This window comes from Anopheles bellator, chromosome 2, assembly GCF_943735745.2.
Source record: "Anopheles bellator chromosome 2, idAnoBellAS_SP24_06.2, whole genome shotgun sequence".
Taxonomy (NCBI): domain Eukaryota; kingdom Metazoa; phylum Arthropoda; class Insecta; order Diptera; family Culicidae; genus Anopheles; species Anopheles bellator.
In genome coordinates this window covers 67441407-67464901 of record NC_071286.1, presented here as the reverse complement: position 1 = coordinate 67464901, position 23495 = coordinate 67441407, and the positions used below count along the sequence as shown (strand labels likewise).

General features: G+C 51.2%; 1 protein-coding gene across 1 annotated transcript in view; it reads right to left on the bottom strand.

Annotated features, from left to right (window-relative positions):
* The window catches only part of LOC131207912 (protein Shroom), a 156488-nt gene that overhangs the window by 102171 nt on the left and 30822 nt on the right, over positions 1-23495 (bottom strand). The window contains exon 2 of the mRNA XM_058200548.1: positions 3747-4114. Within this exon, the coding sequence (XP_058056531.1) occupies positions 3747-4114 (368 nt within the window). The remainder of the gene's footprint in view (positions 1-3746; positions 4115-23495) is intronic.

Sequence of the window (23495 nt, the reverse complement as noted above, 5' to 3'; positions counted from 1 at the left end):
GTCGATCTTGACCCGCCAAGGTGCCACCTTTTTCTGGTGGTGGCCACAGATAAAGCCCACTTCGTTAGCTGACCCTCGCTCGTTAGAAGGGCTCTCCGGTTGAAGGTTATCCGGCAGAACGCGCCATTTGAAATGTTTACCCAACGCCGCTGCCGATCTTAATCAGAAGCACCACGATCACGGCGAGTTGGCCAAATCACACTCAAACGGCGGCGGTGAACTCATCGGAATCCTTCGACTTCATTAGGTCTATTATGGGGTCGGTTTGCCGAGCGATGGACGTAAACCGCTGCCAGTTAGCGTAGAGATCATTTTTTCTCCATTAATCACCTCCGATTCCAAAGAGAGAAAAAATGGTCCATAAACTACCAGACCAGACCAGGGCAGCAGCCACCGGAATATGATGCGCGTTAATCATTGGGCCGCGTGTATTAAAAGCCTCCGCGCCTACAGCTGAAAATTGGATTGGCAATAGAAGGCCTGAAGACCGCACCGAATCCGACCACAATCGGTCTTTTGGGAGGGCGAGAAGCAACGGCAGCCAATATGCTTCTGTAGCCGGCGGGCGATTAAGCCCATTTTTTCTTTATGCTTTCTGACCGCCCCACAACATAGCTACGGACGACTTCTGGGCACCATCGGAGCTTTTTAGTGGTTCACGCACGGCACGGCACGGCAGTAGTTGCCCTGGGGGTGATTTTCATAATCAAAATCAATTCCAATTGAAAGCAATATCGTCATCAGCGGTTGATTGAGGCGAACTTGATTGGAAGCTCGTCCGGACCCGTGATTCACACCACTGGCCGCGACGATATTGAATGCACGCACGATCAACGGTTCTTGAAAGTAGCCGTATCGTTGCTCGTGCTAAGTACAATGTGAAGGGATCGCTGGCCAACGATTCACCACCGAAACGCCGCCCGGGAGAATTTATGAGTGACGAGGTGTCTTTTGATGCTCCACAACTGGCGGCCTAGGTCTTCGCCGCTCGATCGAGAGATCGATCCGTAACGGATCGGAAACCCATCGAATGCAGCCATCATTATATCATCAGAAAATGCGAATGCTTCGTGCGTAACCGAAATTCCCGCCCAGGCCGGACCCAAGACCCTGCCGGTGGCTGCTGTTGCTTGCCCTGGGGGTTGTATTAATTCTGGCCCTTACTGGCTGCTGGCTGGCCGACCGGCGTTTGGCGGAACGCTGATCAAACACGATCGATTAACGGCTGATCAACGATCTCGGAGTAGCAAGCCAGACGAGCCAAACGAAACGAGAAAAATATTATATTGGATTCGATTCGTTCGCTCATCGTGTTTCGCCTTACACGATGGGCCATCGCGTCCAATCCGTGCGCCCACCGGGTGGAATGGGGCCAGCCATTTTTGCCGATGCCGGTTTGTGTAATAGGCCGCTGTTCCCAGACGCCACGCCGGTGAACGTCAGCATTTTGGGCGATCATTAGTGATGGTTTTCATACGCGGAGAGCCACCAGCCAGCCGACCGGCCAAGGGGCCAGAATCGCACGCGGAAAATGCTCTTTCCCACACGCTTCGGTTCGGGCGCTACGACCAGAGAGAGAGAGAGAGAAGCGAGTGTGGTTTCGAGCCCAATTTTCACGCCTCGTCACCGGGGCAAATCCGGGCGATGCCGGAATCGATTCGAAATCACAGAATTTCCGCACCACGCCGAATGCGACAGCCTTGAGAAATGCGCTGGCTTCGTGGGCCATACACATTTTATACATTTTATTTCAACATACTCGCTGGCACTCGGGGCTGATAGGTGCGAATGCGAAGGCTGGCTTACCAATTGAGTGCCAATTAATTAGAAAGGCATTATGAAGCCATAAAAAGTGGGTCCCGTATCACATACCCGCTTGTGCGAAATTATATTGACGATGCAAAAAATAAATCAAATCACAATCCTTTGATGTCCATCATCCTCTGGGGGCTTGCAACATGATCGGGCTTGACGTGATCATCAATTCCTCTTCTGAAGCACCCGCGGCCAATTTTACGATCGGCCCCCGGTTTGATCGATTCAGAAAAACCTAGATTCGTGTAATAATTATATGCATCCCCACCGTACACTGTGTGGTGGGTTTAGTAAAAAGCCCGAAAATGATCTTCGATCTGTGGACGATGCTGGATGTAGGCTGGTCGCTGCTAGGGCCCCTTTCACGCTGCAGCAGGAAATAATTCACTTTTTTCTCCCTCTTCGTTTGTCTTGACGGACGGAAAGGTTATGTGTACGGGGACCAGATGGGGCCTTCTTGAGAAAGCCCCAACAGAAAAACAACCCCACGAGAGGGAAACTGTAATAATTAAGATCGCAAAATTATAGTTCGCCCCAATGGTGGCCCGTGGGTGGAACGGTGCTTCGGGGTTATGTTTAGAGTGATGAAGATGCTGTTTTTATTTGCATGCCGCATCTGCGTGAGGTGTGAAACGTGATCCGCTGAGGACAAGAAAAGCTTGATCCAGATGGAATTAGAAACGAACGGCGGGCGTGCGAACTTATCCGGCGTGATTAGTTATTATGTAGGAGGTTAACATAATGCTAATAAAAATGGGACACCAAAGGCATTGTTTTTCTAGTAAATAGAAAGGGAAATATACAAAAGAAGTTTTACGATCGATCTGGCCAACCTTCCAATTATTAGGCAAAAGCAGATCTCAAAAACAACTTCGTTATGTTCATGCCGTCGATCAAAAAGTAGTGGAGCAGAAAACGAATAGAGCTTGTAAAAAATATATTCCTTCAAATGGACGTAGCAAGAAGTTCATCAGAAATCGATGATTACTTGCTACAGCTTAATATAATCGCAAAAAAAGACACATTTTAAGAGAATCGTTGAGTTTGACAGTGTGAAAGTTGTATAGAACTTAACTATTTCATCGAGCTATTTTCTAACCCTTTTTTCAAGGAAGAACTACTTTCATCGAACCCAACGCTGCGGTCCTAATTTTGGACAATTTTAACACGTTGTAACGCGTTTCCGCATTGCTTTCATGGCCATGTCACGCCAGGAACCGAAGAAATCTTCCCAAACATCCGGACATGACGGGGCCGATTTGCATCAGAAAGCCGATGCGTGTGTTGGCCCAAATTTGAACTGAATAAAACATTATTTAATGGGCCGCCCCCTGCACCGCAGTTTTACCTGGTGACGATCGTTTCCTTCAATCTAACTTCTCACACCGGACCCGGACCCCAACCGAAGCCCTTCCGAGCTGTGTCGCTAAGTGTTTTATCGTGTCTTCCGGAAATTAACGCACGATGACACCCCGCGACCGGGACTTTCCTCGACCGTATCCTCCCTCTCTCTCTCTCTCCTTCTGCGCCATGGGTCGAAGGGCCGGAAGATTTTCGGGCTTATACTGATCGGTTTCGGCGTTCGGTGGCGTTTCCTTAAAACTACTGTCCTCAAAACCTGCTGGCCCGGTAGAGCGGACGCACCCGAAGGTGTGGAGTGCTAGCTACAAAAAGCCGGTTGGTTGGCCCTGACCGAGTGGAAAACGATAGCCCGCCGCCACCGCCGTCGATGGTGATCGACGGTGATGCGGCTCACACTCGATCATGCGTTAAATTTATAGCCATCCTACTGACCCACACAGGCTGCGGGTGCCCAAGGTTTACCCTAACCTATGTTTAGACTGCTTGATTAGTGATCGTTGCAGCGTGCCGAACGAATCGGCGTGGCTGATGAGACATTTCCGACAACGACAACGATTAGCTGTGCTTACCGATCGAGGAATGGCGTCGAGCTTGAGTCAGAGCTCGAGACGTAGCTGTGGTAGCCCTCCGATTGTGCGTAGGACGATTGCTTCTGGTGGTGGTACATCGTCGTCTGCTCGTAGTACGATCGGCTGTACTCCTCGAGGCCGGCCTGCGTCAGAATCGGGGTGTTGCCGGCACCGGCCGGTGTTGGCGTTTGACTTCCGTTCATCACCAATTGACCTTTCTGTTGGACTGCACCGGGGTGATGGTGCAGGCCGGGTGCTGTTGGGCCCCCACCGATGCCATTGCTGATCGCCGCCTTCGCGTGCTGCAGGCTGTTGCCAACGCTGGCGATCCCAATGGCGCCGGCTCCATTGTACCGTGCGTCCTGGTCCTGGCCGAGGGAAGAGAAGGAACATAAAATCAATTAATTTCTCGCAGGATACTCGGGCCCGATACGTTCTTGTCGTCGTCGTCGCTGCTGGCAGTTGATGACTTTCACTTATGCTCCCCTCTGCTAGGGATCCGCTCCGCTTCTAGACACCCCCACAGTCTCTGGCCACCCCCCGATGCTAATGGTCTGTCATGTATCTGTCAGTATCGATTGATGTTACTCTGCGATGGCAATGCACACACACAGCTCGTGGCAGATTTTCTCGGAGCGCCCTATCCCCGGCCCGATCCACGGGGGTTCAGTGCTAATTTTCTCACGAGCAGCGACACGATCCCACCCCGAAGGAGGGAAAGCCGCGCCGTGCCGAGCCGTGGAAAAAGCACACTTTCATGGAACCCACAGCGCCAGGGCGCACGGCGCTTAGTGGGAGATGGCAGCATAAAAAACAACAACAAATTAGGCACCCAGGGTCCCCGCCGTGGGTCGCCGAAGGTCCGTGCGCCGTGCGCCCGGCTGAGCCAGTTGACAGAATTGACTCATCTTTCTGACGATAATTTTCAACCCGGGTCTGTCGACGGGTGTAGAAAGCAGCTGGAGAGAAGAAAAAAACGGAAACACAAATGGAGGAAAAAGTGCGCCAGACTGACTCGCCCCGGTGTTCCGGGAAAGTCGTGGTACAAAATTTGTGCAAAACGGCAAACAAATTATCTCATTACCACTCTATCGCAGAGCACGACTCGGGGCGATTATGCTCCGGCGAACGGCACGGCACGACGCGGGACGTTCGACGAAATTGGCAGGGTAACGGCGACACTTTTCCACCATTTCCCACAGTTATTATTATGAACCATTTTTGCTATATTATTTCTGTTTTCTTTGTCTCGGAAAAGTGGCGGTCGAAGCTGGAGAAATTACGGAACTACGGAGCTCATGCTTTTGGGTGATGTGTTGATTTTATATCACTAACCTTGAATTACTTCAATTGACTTCATCCATGTTTTAAGTTACAGTACATCAGTTGGGAAACCATCAACGATTCAGTACATTTGTACCTAGCCTAACTTAATGTCCAATTCCTTTTTGATTCGCAAAAAATAAGATCAATAAAGACACAGAAAAAGTCAGTTTAATTGGAAAATGTTTTCAACCTTCACTTGACGTGTTCGATTGAGCATAACAGCAGTCATATCGTCGTAACGCATTTCACAAAACGACGACCCGTAAATAGGACCCCGCCCGGTCGACTGCCAAATTTATTACCATGAAACCTGTACCGTTTCCGTGAGGTTCGTTGCCACTGCGGCAGCCCAAATCACCGAATCCGGTGAGGTGAGAAGCGCGCTTAATGAGCGATCCCGTAGCCCGCCGTTCGGACCGATTTCCCTCGGACCGAACGGAAGGGATTACAACGAGATAAGCGGGAAAAAACCAGGAACGAACGGAATGCCAACGATGCCCTTTAAAACAGCTTCCCTGTGGGCCCTCTCTCTCGCTGTCGCCCTTCGAACGCGTTCCGCGAAGGGATGTCAAAGCGACAGGCGACGACAGGACCCCGTTGGCATGCCACAGGGCGCGACGCACACACGCGCCCGTTTTCGAGGGACACTTATTCAATTTCTTGGCTCCCTTCCGTGATCGTGAAAGCTGAACCCGACACGGATCCGCGTGTGTAGGCGGATCGGTGTTCCGGTTCCAGCGGATCGCGTGTGTATATGTGTGTATCGCTGAAAATTATTACCAACGATCGCGACACGCGGGATGCTACCGGCCTGCAGTCAGAAAGCCGAGCCGGGCGAGAAAGATAGCCGCAATCGTAAATTGCGCGCGCTCCTTTAGCGCGCCCGAAACGAGAGCCTTGATCCTTTGGCACGCTGTGGCATGGCATGGCGTGAGATCGCGTGCAGGGACACTGTTTGCTCTATCAGGAAGTTAATTAATCTCTTGCCGTCTCGGGTGCGGGGTCATCCTCATACCCAGCACTCGGACGGAATGCCACTCTCGGGGAGAGGGTAGAAAGTGAAGATCGATTTCACGTGCACGTCCGCCGGCTGTAGAATGTCTACTTTTTTAATTAATTCGGCACCGGTGTGGGGGCGCGCGTGGGGGTCTACGGACCAAGACAGCAGCCGGACAGGCTAGAACTCGGCGACACGGGGATCCTGTTACCTATTTGCAATTTTAATTGCCACTATCTATCCTGCGCACCCGCGCACCAGCTGGGTGATGGCACCCGGCTCGGAGAGCCGTTTTGCATGATTTACATCAGCCGCCAGATGGTGCAGAAGGAGGCCTCGGAGGACCATTCTTGCGCCGACGGCGAACGAACGAAAAATGTTGTCAGAATTTTCTACACCTTCTTTGCGCTACCGGTCTTACGTGCGACGATAATAAGCATGCGACCGTGACGCGCGCAGCCCTCGCCTCGCCGTGGCCGTGGTCCTTGCTGGAGAAAGAAATGCAAGGGCGTCTTGCGGGGGACATACATCCTCCGGCCACCACGACACAGCGCACAGCGCAGCCAGCTACTGTGTTCCGTTCCGTGCCCCGAGAAGGCCTGTGTTCCGTTCCGTTCCGTGTGTCGGGTTCGCTTTGAGTAGGCGGTGCGGTGTAAAAATCAAAAATACAAGCAAAACAAACATGTTTGCAATAAATTACAGCATGCGATGCGCCCGGTGTGCCCGCGAGGGGACCCCGAACCGGGACGAACCGGTACGAATCGGGAGAAAAACGTTGGAATGCATCTTAAAAAGCGGTTGGCTTTGGGGGGGGCATAAGATCAAATTATTTAGTTTAGTTTTAACAAGCTTAAAAACATTGCAAAAAGAACAGGAAAAGATTTAATGAGCTTTGCGAGGAAAAGGGACAAATAAGCAATCAAAATTTGACGACCTTCATCTGACCTTCAAATGAGAAATTTTTGAACGAACAAGTTAATTTCCACTACATTTGGTATTTTGTGGAAGGATCTGATGTAAGAAAAGTATCGTTAATGGACAGACAATACTGTTCTTAGATCTTTCAATAATGTTTTACCTTCTTCGCTTGTTTATTTGTTTTTGTGAATATAGGACTACGATACTGTGCAACAAGCCACTCTGCAGTGGTGTGGCTCAAAATTGAAAATATTACTTGCCTGCAATCGGGATCTTTCATTGTTCCAGGATCTTTCCATTTTGCAAACTTTCAACTTTCAGGTCCTCTGCAGATATGCGAAACCTCGAAGCTCGCCGTTCGTGACAGCTTAAAATGGCGGCTTACAGAGCCAACAACAGCTTTGGTCGCTGTCAGATTAAGGACCATATGGAACACCGAACCCAACGAACGCAATCGCCTTGAAACAGCACAACCGTCGCACTTTGGGGCGCTCCCGGATGTTGAGCCACGGGCACGTAAATTCCTAGTCCGCCCAGTGGCCTCGCAGCAATAAAGTACTTGACCGGTGGTTTACGATATTAAAAAGGAAACGATAACGTGGCGACCTTCAACAGGAAGTCGTTGCAAAGTTGCAAAACAAAATACATCCCCAACCATTTCGCGCCATCGAAAGCCCCGGGATGCAATCGATTAGGACCCGGTTGGCGTGCTGTAAATCAATTTTTCAATCATATCCACCTTTTGTTGGGCAACGGGAGAAAATTTACGGCCCTTACGAGTGTGCGAAAGGAAAACAACACTCACAACAATTATGATTACGAACATCAGCGAGGCAGGAGCGACGATGCCGTAACGCGGCACGGGGCCATCATCGATCGCCCGGCTCGGGACGGAACCGCGGGACGCCTGGTCAAGAAATGAGAAAGTACTTGTCCGGCCGGTAATCTCCGTCGATCCGTTTCGATTAGTGAGAACGAAGGCCCCCTCGCTTTTCTCGAAATCCTCCGGAAACCGGTTCCCGGTGCCATCCGTCGACAATCCGGCCAATCGATACCCGCGGCCCGGCGGTGCATCGATCATCGCTTAACGCGCTTTTCTCCGGATGCTGTCGCACATGTGTCGATGCGGTTTAGCTTCTTGTTCCCCGCACCCATCTCTCTCTATTTCTATGCCCTTGGAGTGTTACCACCAACGGCGCGACTCATCTACGTCCAACGCTGTGGAAAAAGGAGGACAAAATTTGTTTGAACGCCACGCGAATCCATCAATACTACACCTGCGCACAGTTCGTGGGTTCGGACACCGGTCACGGGCTTCTCGGATCAAGCTGACAAATTGATGTCTTCCCGTGTGTGCGGCCTCGGGACGCTCTAATCGTGGAGCCGTGGATTGACATATTGGACATGTTAAGCAAATGTCTCCCTAAGCCTAGGCTCAATGTCCTCTGGCTTCTGGTTCTACTCGCCACTAATGGGGCTGTAGGAAGTTACAAATAGGCTTAGAACGCTGAGGGGAACATACACTCTAAGAATTGCGTATTTTTAATGGGTATTCAAAGCCAGCGCTCCAAGTGGAACTGAAAAGGAAGCTTAGACCAATTACGAAAAGGGCCGTCTAAATACACTGCATGTGGATTAACTTAGCCACAAACACCCCGACTAGTGGACCGAGTCCCGATTACGGCCAACGGTGTTACTCAACGGATCGGAATGTCTAAAGCCGGCGCCCCGTCGCAACCGTATGGCTTGGATGTGCGGCAGCCACATAACACACTCCACTGCCCGGGACCTGCCCGCGCCCAAGGACCAGACATCCACTGACCACGACCACAGATACGTTCGGACGTGTGTGGAATGCCGCCACGGCTGTGACGAATATCGATCGGAGGCGGGCTTCACAGGCTGGACAGCCAACCAAATGGACATAGGGCTACAGTTATTAGATGCCCGACACCAGAAGGCGCGACGGCGCCCGATATGTTCTGTTAGCGCTCGCTGAGACCAAGGAGCAAGGAGCTACAGCCACGCCACGAAGGTGACCACGGAACACTTAATAAATTTGATTGGATCGCCGCGTTTGACGCACGGTCGGTGGTTGAACCGAAACCCGATGCACTCAAATTAGCTTCGCAAACGCTTGCGGACGCGGTGCCGGACACCAGACATTCCTGCTGCTCTTTCGCTGTCACTTGCGTGACACGTAGAAGATCGAGCTTAGAGAACCGTGGACTTTGGGATCGTGGTTTTGGGTGGCACAGCCGGACCATCTGTTTGATGACTGGCTGCACTCCTAGATTGTTGTGGACACGTAATCTTACAAGTGTGTACCTAAAATGTATATTTTAACGAGAAAGATAATACGATAATATTCATTATCGGTTTGGTGAAATGGTCACCGAATAAATCGGAGCAAGTTCTTTAAATTAATTAAAATTAATCTTAACGATCCACTATCTGAACACCTTTTCGGTGATAAACAGTAACTAGTTGGGTCCAGATTTAGATTAAGACTTTTCAAGCCATTTAAAAAAAATTAGTTTGTAGAAAACAAGACGGAAGCTTTTAGCGAAGCGAAGCAAAAATGAAGCCATAAATGGGTAAGTTACAATGCAAATTGTATTGCGAAACGAATAAAATATGAACAAGACTACAATTCACGATATTATGAGAACTGCGGAGGTGGACAGTCTTTTACACCCTCGCACCCTCCAAAGCTCCCCTTCACTAGGTGAACGCCGAACACTTTCCGGCGGGATAAGCCCGAAAATGGAGTCCTTTTTTGCCTTTGCTCTCAAATGCTAAATTATCACCGAAATCGGTGTCAAGTTTATTCGGGCAATTCAGCTGAGGCTAAATAGGTGACGGACGAACTCGGACTCTGTGTGGTACGGTGCTCCCCGCACCGGAGACCGAGAGCCGGTAATCCGATGAAAGGTCAATTTAGTTAATCTGTTTTGTGACACACACGAAACCAAAATATATCGGTACCCGGTAAACACGACACGCACGACCCTCGCCGGCGTCGGCCTCCGGAGTCGGCCCACGGCCCTCGGCGAGAAACCCGGCCCCAAACACCACCCCCGGACAGCGACCACAAAGCGCGAACCGGTCGATCATTTCTCGCGCGCGACAACAAATTGACAACGCACAAATTTGTGAGGTGTTTCTGATGGAATTCTCTTGTTCCTTCGACACACATCGGTCTCCGGTGTACGGTGCCCACCTTTTTTCGGCAACCCCGGGGGCCCCCCGAGCGGGCGTGCTTCCCCCTGGCTTTTGACAGACGGGGACAGCGACACAACGTACGGAGCGGCTACAACCCGACTTCTTGAGCGCGGCGAAGTAAATTAAATTATGCAACTCTCACTGGGCGTGCGCGTGACTTTCGGTGTAACCGGCAGTAACCGACCGACAGGCCGGTCGGATGTGGTGTCTCTGCGGGGAAAAAACGCATACGAACATAAACAGGCCATGTGCTGACATCGGAACTACGCGTCTTACGGCCACCCCAGGGCTAGACAGGTGGCCGAGATCGATAAAATTGATTTCGATTCGGTGCTGCGGTCGGCTTAACGACCTTGCGGATGTTGCTGCTATTAGGGACCACACGTGAGGGAATCGATCGCGGAGCCAACTACACAGTGGACTGTTACTCCAAAAAATGAACTGAAATGGAAGGACCTCGCTGGAAGGTGATAATGAAATATTGATCTCCGGAACGGAACTCCACTCACGACACACCAACCGTTTGGTGGAAGGATTTGGTGTTTTGAAGGACTCCAGCAAGGGTTCCCCTAGCAGGAAATAATTGAAATTGCATTCCCTCGAGCACTAGGTGCTAACTAACACGGCCAAGTGCTTCCGTCAGGGGCTACAACAAGCCACCCAACTGCGAGACTTGCGTGCTGAACTATCGAACGCCTTGCAATGTTACAATGTTGGTCGGTCTAGCGAAGCATACGGACCTCTGTTCGAGGTTCGAGTTGCCACGCAGGGGGCGGTCATATTTTTGAGCTAACAAATCGCTACAAGCAAAGCTCGCCACAATCGGACACGCAACCGCTGGGTTCAGACTCCGGGGCACCGGGACTTCCGGCTTCGATCATGACCGGGTGCCCGGGTCCTTGGCGAAAGTAAAACGCTTCGAAATGACTGCTGCTGCCTGGTGCCACCCGTTTTGCATTCCAGCTCTGGGATCTGGGCCATGTGGCGCGCGGGAGGATTTCAGCCGGCGTCCTTGCCATGCCATGTGGCGGTGCAATCAATCGACCCGAGCGGCAGGAATGTTACCCGTGCGCCGGGCCGTGTAAAGACACCCCACGCAGAAGAGAAAGGGCCATCATCTGTCTGTGGCTGAAGAGAGTGTCTTTCGGAGTGGATAAGACTCGGGATCAGAAGATCAAGATCCGCGATCGTAGGCCCGCGATCGTTGGATGGCTCGAATGGCGAAGCTGTTTCTTCTCAGAACAGTGCAATACACACTCAAATCCCGAATCCACGCTGATGTTGGACCCGAAGTAATCGACGTCCTCCCCGGGTTGGAACTACATTTCTCACAGCATCAGAGCGCGTTTGTAGACCCATGTCGCGCCCGCGCCAGCAGATAACGTCCGACAACCGTCTTCACAATCCAAGTAGGCGTCGGTGCCGATGGGTGTCAACTGAACCGGGCGGAATCTCCCTGCTTTCCACGCAAACCGACCAGCGGCCCAGGCACCGATTGCTTATTTTGGCCGCCGTTACAGGTAACGAGGTGCGCGTCTCTGGCAACGCCTGCGGACCACGCACACATTCAGCTCGCCAGACTTGGCCTCACCGGACAAAGTAACGGTGTGCCGGTTGATGACGGCGATGACGATGGTGGCCTTCCCTCGAGGGATGGTTCTTACGCAGTGACACAGAAACTTTGCAGAAACTTTACACTGCACTTGCGATCAATAATCGGGCGCCTGAGCAACAGAATACTAGGTTGTATACTAAGTTTTGACGTTCGATACCAAAGGGCGCAGCTATGAGCCTATTTTTTTTTTTGTTATATTGGTACACTCTTCAAATGAACTTATGTGAAGTTTCATTTCAATCGGTCACCAAATTTTTTTTTTTTTTGCAAGTGATTTAGTAACGGCATGTTACAGTATTTTTAACAATGAGAAAAATCAAGTATCGTGCAGTGACCTGATTTTTATTTTTGGAATGTTCAAAAGCAAAGGAGATTTATAAATAAATAATGAATGTGTATAAATACTCTTCACCTTTAATTTGGGGGTTAAAAGGGGGGTTTCTGAGTTTAAATTTGGTCGGGGTAGCCTTCAAGACGATCCATGTCAAAAACGTAAAAAACAGGCATAACACCTAAAATCGTGGAAAATTACAGGAAATCGTATTGGAAAATCGTCGAATTACTTACAGAGATTTAGTATAAGGCCTAGCCATCTCATTGAGGAGTATAACCAATATTTTGACTGAAGTTTTGGGTTCCTAAAAGCTCTTTGCAAAATGGGTGCCGCATTCGCTAAAAACGCATTCGAATGCATTTTTCTTGATAACATTTAATGCGTTTTCGATAGGATAAAGTGGATTTTGTACATCGAATCATCACTATGGATGAAACTGGGGTCTATCACCATGATCCTGAATCAAAACAAAAGGCCCAGGAGTGGTGTGAACTTTTTTCTTCGATTCCAAAACGAGTTCGTCCAGAAAGTGCCTAAAAAGATGTTAGCATCAGGTTTGTGGAATGCGGATGAAATTTTTTTACCGGATTACTTGCAAACTGATAAAACAATAAATTTCAATTATTCTTGTAACTTTTAAGGCCTACTAAAAGTGAAAATTTGTGAAAAAAGACCCGGTTTGAAGAAGAAAAACATTTTTCTCTCATCAGGGTAATTCACCCTGTCACAAGAGGATTTTGAAAATGGCAAAAATCCATTAATTAAAGTTCGAATTGTTTAGGTATGCACCGTATTCATCAGATTTGGCCCCTGACGACTTCCATCTGGTTTCAAACTCAAAAAAACATGCGTGAAAAGCGTTTTCCATCAAATGATGACGTCATAACAGCTGTTAAAAGGTCCTGTGACACGTCGATATTAAATGGCTTGTAAAAAAAAATTAAGAGACCGATTGAAATGAAACTTCACATACGTTCATTTGATGAGTGTACCAATATAACAAAAAAAAATAAGGCGTAGCTGCGCCCTTTGGTATCGAACGTCAAAACTTAGTATACAACCTAGTACAGTTAAATCGTGATGCTAGGTTATGGAGCCCTCCGGAAGAATGGTGATCTTACGATCCATTAGTAGGTTATGTAAAATATGTATAAAATCAATTAGAAGCAAAAGAGGCAAACAGTAACAAATTAGTTTCGCGCGAAACTAGCTTTTACCGTTTCATTTTTTTGGGTTTATTTACCATTCTCGGTATCGTTTGCTGCCCTTCGGTGTTACCGGCGCCAAACGAGTAACCGAATTGCTGAGTAAATCGTGCTTCACCCAACTGCAAATGAATCAAATTACTCGGAATCGATCCGGTAGGTTCCAAGTTAGAACAAATCACAATTTAATTAGCCCCATTTAGACCGCGAGGGTCCGTAATTGTGAGGCCCAAACACCGGCAAACCCCCGGAACCGATTCCGGTTTATCGACTCGGGTCGAGAGCGCGAATAGGGAAGACGGGCTTGGCTGGGTTTCACTAGAATTTAGTGCGCATTTCACGGGAAGCCTTACTACGAAGCCGGGGCGCAGACCTTAATTTTTTGCAGACCGACCGGCCCAAGGATTAGGATTAGGGACGCCCGTTAGAAGTTCCACCATTAAGCCGGCCGGTGAATGTGTCAACCGTTCTATTTAGCACGGAGCGCGGAACTCGATCGCTCGACATTCTCGACCTGAGCTAAACGACGTCCCGGAGGGAGCCAGATGCAACAAACGGAGCACGCCCTGCAACCATCTCCGGGGGGCTACTTTGTGGCCCCTGCCTCCAGCCGTGGATATGCGCGCATTCTTGAGCCCGGACGGACACCACACCGTTAATCTGTGCTCGGCGCGTCAACGCCACCATCGAGCCGATTTAATTCCTCGTGCGCTCTCTAGGCAGCTACGCGACGCGACAGATCAATCTTGCCTGGTAGGCTGCCGGGGCCGGGGCCGGGGCCTGCTCTTCATCCCCACCACGGAGAGCCCGGCCTCGAGTGACATTCGGTGTGTGATGGCTGGCCGTGATGAAATATTGCTGCCAACTTTAAACGCCGCGGACCCGTTAGCCGCCGACGACTGGGACGACGATCCCGCTCCGCGATGGGAATGTGTCGGTTATGTTCCAAGAAGTATGTGTGCAGGGGACGCCTCGGCTCGCTCGACTCGATGGCGAAGATTTCGCTTAGGCATCTCTTAGGCCGCCCCGATGACACATTGGCGTGGCGTGAGGACCGGAGAAAGAGGCGCACACTTTCTTGTCTCGTCGTGGTCGTGGAACCGGGGCCCGTCGCCCGTGATCGGTTCAATTAATCAATAAAAGGCAAGAATTTATATCATTTACAATTCAATAAAAATAAGTCAAACGGAAACGGGCGACGGGACCAGCGGCACGCGGCACCATCCACCGTACCTACCGAAGCCACCACCGACCACGGCGGAAAACCGGTCCCCGAAGGTGAACAGGAGAGATATCAAGGGCACCCGGGAGCGAAGATGATCGTCGCCAACCGTGGGCGAAACTGGGGGAGGGCCGTCTGTGGGGCCGCACTCCGCCCTGTTTTTCCGCCCAGCGCTATACTTTGCCGGCAATAGTGCACCGCGTGCAGCATAACCTATAAATCATTGCTGGCCCCATCCGCCAGTGGAAACCGTGCTGCATTGGCGATTGCAGGACCTGTGGGGTGCGTATTGTTTGCTTGCCACCAACCGGAGCACCGGCACCGGCTAGCGGTGCTTTGCGGATCATTATCAATCGTGGCGGTCGCCCCGGACACTCGAGCGTCCCGTAACACGGGAAGCCACGGCGGGTATCGTCCCCGGCACATCGCTCCCCTTCTTAATCGCCCAGCTAAACGCAGCTGTTAACCCCACGGAAAGCCTATCCGGCTTCGCGTGTAGCTTGTGCGCTCGCCTCGGGCACGCGATACAATTAAGCGATAATAAATTGAAAGCATCTTCGCTCGGCATCGCACGAGCCCCGGACGAGTCCCGTACGTCACCACACTCACTGCGCCTTCGATGATCCGCCGAGGATCAGCATGGGCCGTGGGGGGGCCTTTGTGGGCCGCACCATATCGGCCCGCGTGCCGGTGCTGGTGTCGATCCCGTTTTCTCCGCGATGATTGTGCACAACCTGCCCCCGGGGAGGGCCCCAGCGGCCCATCAATCTTGGGAAAGCGAGTACCGTTTTGTTCACCCGTCTGCCCGCGTGTGGGTTAGGCTTCGTTTTTGTTTGGTTTCATCCCTTGCGAACTTGTTTCCCTCCAGAGCTTTCTTTTCCCGTGACCACACGACCAAGTTCCTTCTATTCGCGTTCAACCATAAGCCTCCTGTCGGGCGCGCGCCCGTTCGTCGCTCGGCGTCGGATGAAGTGAAGATAGAAATTGTGCTGATTTTATTCTTTTCCTCTTCGCTACGGCTGGTTTCCGGCAGCACTCACTGTCCGGTTTTCCGCACGGGACCAGTTCTGCCCGGTGGCTCAAGGTCGCCCCGGTTCGCCCCGATAGAAAGCCCGCTCAGGCGTACGAAAGACTTCAACGAGCACACGCAGGCGACGAACGTCTCGAACGGGCATTCTTTCGCCATCGACCGATCAACCGGATCGTATGTGCGGAACACAAAAAGTATTTCACGTTCTTTCGCCAGCCGCGCATTTTATTGTACCGTTATCGCGTCGCGTGCATTACGCACGCGCAATGTGCCATCACGAAACGAGCTTGACGAACACGTAGCCGGTAGCTCGGAATTAGCACGGGCCTCGCACTCTTGAGCGATGGCGAACACTTTTCACGCGATGATGCTGCCAACCCACTTCTAATGATGCTCGCCCGCTGCTAATGGGTTGATTAGCCTCACCGAGGCGGTTACGGTACCGGCCCGGGCCCACGGTCCCGAGCAAATAAAATTAGCTAAATAATTTCGAACCGATGCCAGTGTTGTGACCTCGGCGCGAGCAAGCGCCCGGCCTCCATTATCGAGCGGATTAACGCACGCACGCACGCACGGAGCACGAATAAATTACGCACGTAAATTGTGTGCACGGTCTTTAACGCGTTTAGCGGCGTCGTAAGTGGCCGAATCCAAAATGTCAAACATACACAGTCAGGCACGGTTCAACGAGCTAATTATGGCACTTTGCTCACAACCGCAAGCTTATTAAAACCAACATGCTGTTCTCGGCCTCGGCCAGTTTCGGTGGGTTGTGAACGGGGTGAAGCGCGTAATAAATAATGTCGACGATCGCGCACCAGAGGCCTTGCTACGTAAATCCAAAAATTGGGAAAACCAAGAGAAGATCGAGTGCTCGTCTACTGCATTGACAAGGGTTTCCCGACCACCGACCGATCGATCGCTGGTGGCCCAGTGAGTGGTCGTTTTGACGGAACATCGAAATAAACCTTTCGCTTTCGACACTCGAGTTGGCCGCACAGCCGAGCCGAAGGAATAAAGGCCACCGGCGGACCGGAAACACGATCGTGAGCCATTTTCACTTTTCGCACGGTACTTGACAGCTCGGCCGGGTTTGGGGCCAACATTTTGGGGCCGAAAAGTACACGAGAGCACTGCGCGGCCAAGAGGGAGCCTCACTAAACCCCGATCGATCGATTGTTTGGTGCCCCTTTTTTTTTTGCTTGATAATTTTGACGTTTAATATGAATTTACTCCACCCGGCCGCAGACCTTTCGATTTCGCGCCGTTTCGATCGCTTCCTAAACCATTATCTTTTGTTTCGCCGATCGATCCGAAGGGGCATCGGGGATCCCAGGAGGCGGCTTCCCTGATCTCACGAGAAGGATGACTCACGCGGCTAATCGAAAAACAACAAGCGCCACTAATCGATCATAATTTAATTAATGGCAGCGAAAGTAAACTTTAATTTTGTGCTCAGCCCGATTTTCGGGAGCGCGTGCTTCGGTGCTTCCTGATCGGGGTGTGGATGGGGGCCCCAAAAGTTTGGGGTCTTTTTTCTGCGCACAGATTTGCGGGTTTTATCGTTTAACCACAGACCGCCGCACGCTCAATAATGTGTTTATTTTGATAATTATCGTACACGAAACCAATCCCAAACCCCAATCGATTAACTTGTTTCCGTTCACGAGAGACCCTCGAGATATGGCTCAATTGAAAAGTAAAACAAACCGGTCTACTGATCGCCGGTTACGCAACCGAACGTCATTATTGACTTGCGGTCAAAAGAGCGAAACACTAAATCTAAACCGTGCGTGGAATCAATCCGCTCGAACTGTGACCGGGATGTCGACACATCCCGCCGATAATAAGCCGCGACGCGATCGCGATCATTATCACATTGCCAACTCGCCAACAAACGGTTGTTAAATCGCCCATCAAGCCGCCGCCGTGATATCGTTTACCACGTCGATCGGTCGGCTACGGTTGCCCTTCGATCGCCCCGAAAATTGGGTATCCTCGCGTCATCGAAAATAATATCATAATATTTTATGCACTTTCACACAGCCACAGGCCTGCGTGGCTGGCGGCCTGGCTGAGGCATGAGGCTTAAATTTCCAGCCCCGTTAAGCGAAGGAAATGGTAATGCGTATAACGAGATACTAATAATTTTGTTCCTCTGTCAAAATATCGCCCCGCAGGGGCATCGATCGGCAATAATTTAGCAGAAATTACGACCTACAAGAAGCCTGCTGCTTACCGGAGCGGCCAGCCCGTCTCGGGGAGGGTGGCTTAGGGTTTAGGATTACCTACGGTACCGACGCCGTGAACCCGTTGGCGCCGTTATATATCACCATCCCTCACGGCGACGGTGGCCTTTTGCTCGTGCGAGTCGTCGCGTGTCACAGCCGACCGAGGAGCGGCGTTACGTGGTTTGGGGTTGGTCCTGGGCGTGTTCTCGGCCGGCCGCGAGCTCATAATGAGCATAAATTGGACCGGGCGCAAAACACGGCGAGCTTCCGCCTACCACAGGGCGCGCGACTCCTTTTCTTCGCCACCGTCTCAGGCATAATGCTCTCCGGGCCGAACACAGTGGATTGCATAAGTGACACTTTCTTGCCCGCTCAACTCTCTTCGCCGTGGCCATCTATTCGGAGCGACCCATTTCTGAGTGCGCGCGATTCATCACACCATGCGCGATCACGCGAACCCAGGGCGTATGCGAAGTTTGCGTGGGCCGACTCACCGACCCGCCTTTATGTGAGCAGAGATTTATCTCGACTAAAAAACACCAGCCAACCCGGGAGCCCGACAGCTTCGTTTCGCGTCTCACGAATGAAGACCACCGAGCGTTCTCGTGATGCATCCTGCGACTAGCCTCGGTCACTGGTGCGGTAGGTGTTCTTTGTCCCGGGCGCCCAGAACCCAGACCGAGCGCGGTGACAAAATGCCAACCAGTGGGCCCCTCTCCTCGAGGAATGAGGTTAGGTCGCGACGCCACCCGACGCCGCCAGAGTTTTCCAAACTCTAAGCGCTTCGGTTCCCGAGAAACAGAAACTGCATTAAAATGGCAGCTTGTGTGTCACATGTGGCCATTTTTGGCCAGACGTGCTCCTTAGAACCCCCCGGTGATCGAACGTTCGTCGCCTGTTATGGTGCGATCTCGGCCGTCGTCCATCGACACGATCTGATCCAGGAGTCGCGATTTGATCGTCGGCGGGAGATTAGAATGATCGAGTGAGACCACGGTGGTTCAGTGCTTACGGGATCCTGTCTGAGCGTTCATTGCGGGTGACATTGCGTCATGCTGCAACACCCCCCACAGGGGGATGCCAGCATGCAGAAAACTGCAGCCCAATCAGCACTTCTTGTGGCCCGTAGGTTTGTCAGGTCAAAGAGCGAGGCATCTCAGCACGCTCCGGTCAGGCCAATGAATGCGAGAAGCGAGGAACAAGTCAGTCAACAGCGGCCTCCGCCATCAATTTGTACCTTTTCGGTCAATAATTGCCCACAACGATGGCGGCCCACATGTGGACCACCTGCCTGCCTGCCTGCCGGCCCGCCAGCGTCGCGTTGGAAAATCATAATAAAAACGCATTTTTATTGCATTTTAATAAAAATTTATTATCGCTCACCCAGGGCGGCCCCTAGTTACAGCCCGTTTGGTGTGGGAAAAATGACTCATGAACGACTCCTCTGGCGAATTGTTTATTCTTTATTGCACCGAAAACAGTCCAAACATCGCACCGAGGTGCACCGAACGAACGCTGGTCACGGATTGATCCAGACCATTGGTTCCCTGCTGTGAATCGCCGGGCACCATATGGTCACCTATTCCACTGGAACCGGTGGACTGAACGTTAATCATTTCGGGCAAAAGTCGCAACAATTTTACAATCCATAAATACGAGTTTACGAGCCGTTTAAAGATCGCGCCGAGGTTGCGCCGCGATGGCGTTCCTCGTGCTCACCCCGGTCTTAACATTAGGCGGCACGCCGTTTCTTGTCCAACCGAACACAGGAGGGTGGCCGCCAGTGTGTGGCCAAAAAAAATACAGAAGAGAAGGCCCAATTAGCTGCCCCCATTGCGAATCCTCATTGGCCGTCCTCAAAATTCAATCGTCTTAACTATCAACCGCCGGCGTCGACTTGCCGGCGAGTGCAGCTCGAGCCCATTCTCCAGGCACCGCGGCACGAAAGCCATTCACTACTCGGCCCCATTTGCGCCTAGCTGCACTTTCAGTCGCATTGGGAAACGCATTCAATTAACACTCCATCATTGGGTGTCGTTCGAACCCGGGTTAGCGTGGCTCGCAGGAGGCTTAATTTAATTTTCCAACACCAGGGACCGGCCAGAATGTACACAAGTGTGCCTCTGGGTGTGTGATGTTTAGTTAACGTGCAAACAAATTAGCTGGCCCGAAAAAACCATCGGCCAGCGGCCAGCGTCAATCGAACCCACCGCGCCCGTTCGGTTGCCATTTTGCTACCCGTGATTTGGTCACGCAAAGGTCAGTGCTTTCCCAAACCCGAGGCCAGCAGCGGCGGCGCTAAAACAAAACTTAGACCGTTCTCCGTTGCGGGGAAGGGTACGAGCATAATGCATTATGTTGGTGGGGTGCCATATTTGGCACTAAGACAAATCTGTCCGTTAAATGTTACGATGATGCTGACGAGCGCCCCGTCACCTTAACCTTCCGTGGCGCCAGATCGGAGATCGATGAGTTCATTGAAGGCGGTAACGGAGCATTGGAACATCTCCGCAGTCGAATGTAAAATATAATTTATTGTTTTCTAAACATGGCCGAGCATAAAACAGTTCGCAAACTAGCAACGGGCAGCGCCAAACAACTAAAATAAATTGGCACGCAAACACTTTTAACAACAGCACGTAACTCGCGCACTGAATGCGATCTGAATGCGCAACGCAATGGTGACGGTAGTAGCGTTGATCAGCCCCTTCGATTGGGCCTATGCCACCGATGTTACGCCAAACGCGCGGCCAATCCTGGGACGGCCGTTTCGTTCTTACCCCCCTATTATCAAACTCGTACATTCGAATCGAGTGAAGTTCTCCTTCTTGATTGTCGAACTCGATTGCCGGGATCACGGTTTTCAATTAGAGAAGCTCCGAGTGCTAAATGTGCTAAAATGAGCTAAAAAGCTAAAATGTGAAAGCTTGCCAAGCTCGTTGAGTACGAACTGTCATTTTGGTCGCTATTCTTGTTATTACATTTCTGAATTTTGAGACGTTTTCCGCGTTTCTTTCTACGTTTCCGATAGCGGTAGTAACAGTGAAGGAACTGAAAGTACTTTGTGTTTTTTTTAGTTTGTGTTGTGTTTTTACTTGAAAAATAGGAACTGAAGTATCTTTGAAAATATCATTATCTTTGCACGGCGCAGCATAAACAATACAAACTAATTGATAAAATCAAAGATATCCTAACAGAACGGCTCTTTCCGTAGCAAAAAGTTCAAGGAAGCCCGTTTGTCAAATTTGAGTACCCGTTTGAAAAGCATAATGCGGTGAGTAGTCGATCGTTCGACAAAGTAAGTTCATCCAGTTGAAAGCTCCCGTTACGGAAAGTCGATCGACTGCCGCGATAGCAAAATGAGCTCAAATGACCGTTTGAGTGAACTTCGTGATCGAGTTCGAGAATCATAATAAAGCCCTTAATCTTCGCCAGCGGATCTACACCTTCGCCAGCGGACCGTGGCCGGGCACGGCGAGCGTGGGTGCTACTTGAGCCGTCGGCCAAACCTGACTCCTCGACACCATTCTACGCCACTTGAATGCTCGTTCGATCGCTTATCTAGCTTCCGATTGAAGAAGCTTCTAGAAAGCGCGTTGCTCGGAGTTGCAACATAAAAGTGTTCAAAAAAAACCGAAACAAAAGTAGCAAAATTTCTCGCACGAAGATTTAATGCGTCCCGGACCCACGATAAGATACGAGAAGGCGGCAGCCATGTTTTATTCACAATTGCGGTCTGTTACCTACGCCTCCCCGCCCGGTGTGTGTCAACTTTCTCTCCCGCTTACGCAATTGAGCTTGGCTCAGAAAACATTAATAATAGAAAGAAACGCGCTTGCTGTTCCCAGCCGTCGCCGCCGCCGCCGCCGCCGCCGCCGCCGCCGCCGCCGCGTTAGAGGATCATGCCAGTTTCTATGCCAAATCCGTAGCCCATTCCCAGGGCGGAAACAATGCACCCGCCGCGCCGCGTGAAGGCGGATGCGAAAGAAAGCCGGGACCGGGACGACCGGTGACAACTGTCACCCTTGCTGGCGACACAACCGACACGGGCGCATGCAACCGACCGACAGCATATCCGGCCCCCAGACCCGTCTGCGTTATCATCCTGCGTGTGCACGCAACGCTGTGCGGATTATCTATGCCCGTTGCTCTCTTCGAAAGGAAGATGTAAATACCGTTTAATCGGTGGCAATAAGTCATTTCTGCTGCAGCGACAGCAACAGCAGCAGCGATCAAGATCGCGAACGATTGACGCAAAAACCGCGTTGATTTTGCTGAACCGCCGCCTGGAAGCTTAGCAGGGCCATCGTGCCACACATAAATCCGCTCGCACGCGATCGTGATCGTGGCTGGTCCCGGGCGCGCGCGGCTGAGAAGGATTTCCGATCCCCAGCTGACACCGGGACAGGCGTCAATTTCTAGCTGGCTACCCCCGCCAACCGTCGGTAGGCTTCCCAGCTTCCTGGTGGACGCACGGGTGACCAGCACCAAGTGCCAGCTCTCGTTTTCTACGTTTTAAATACGTTTTTCCTTTTTGCATATTGGACCCTAGGAATAGTCTCTCGTCGGGCACCCATCAAAGTCTGTTTCTCATTTTTTTTTCTTTTGCTCCTCAGCAACATCATGTTTCTTGCAGGTTGCCTGTTTGTCTGTTTTTTTTTCGTGTTGCTCAACTTCAAACGCTCAAAAGTCCACCCTTCACTCGAGCGCACCCGGCCCGGTGCAAGTGCCCATTAAAATCACAGCTGGACGGGGAAATGCATAATCAAGAAAATGGAAAATCCACATTTACACGCGCGGCCAGCCGGTCGGTCGGTTGGGACCACCCCCGACGACGCTGGGCGCCACCGGGGCCAAACATGGGAGCAACGGAGAAAAAAAATGCGTTATGTTGCGATGCTGATAACACCTGAACAACGCCGCGCTAAGTAAGCGTCAGTGGCCCCGGTTGCACCCTGGCCATCCTGGTCGGCGGAGAAAATCCACAGGTGTCAGAGTGTTAGGCAGAAACGGGGCAGGAATCGTGATGGTTAAATTGAAATGCAGACACATCGCGCATCGGTCTCGGCGGCTGTAGAGCATTCGAAAAGAGCACAGCCAACGTTCTGCGTAATTGATTCTCGCCGTGGCGGCATTCTGCAGGAAAGCGGGCTGGCGAGTGTGCCTTAGATGATGCGATTAATGCCTTTAATCTAGCAGAGCCTGAGTTTTCTCTCTCTTTCGCTCTCTTTCTGATGATCCAGATCCAGATCCAGATGTTAAATTGCTCTGCCCGTTTCGCTTTGGATGTGAAATCTCCACTCGCGAAGCGATGTTATTCGCGATCGGATCGTTTGCGAACGCTCACAGGACGGTAAGTGAAGCCGTTTTGCTGACGGATCCATATACGTATCTTACTTTATTTGGCCCCTGCTTCGGCTAGTGCACTTAGCAGCGAACTGGACGGTGTGTGCAGATTACTTACATCGGGCGTTGCGTCCAGAACCGTTAATATTTTAAGGTAACGTTTGTTTCCAATTAATTGAAGGTGGCGTGCGAAGCCAAGTGAGACAGTGAAAGGATTCTAAAGCCGAGATTTTGTCCGCTAGAACCACTCCTGAGTGAGGCTTTCGATGAGCATTATCATTTTGGAAATCGGCAGATACA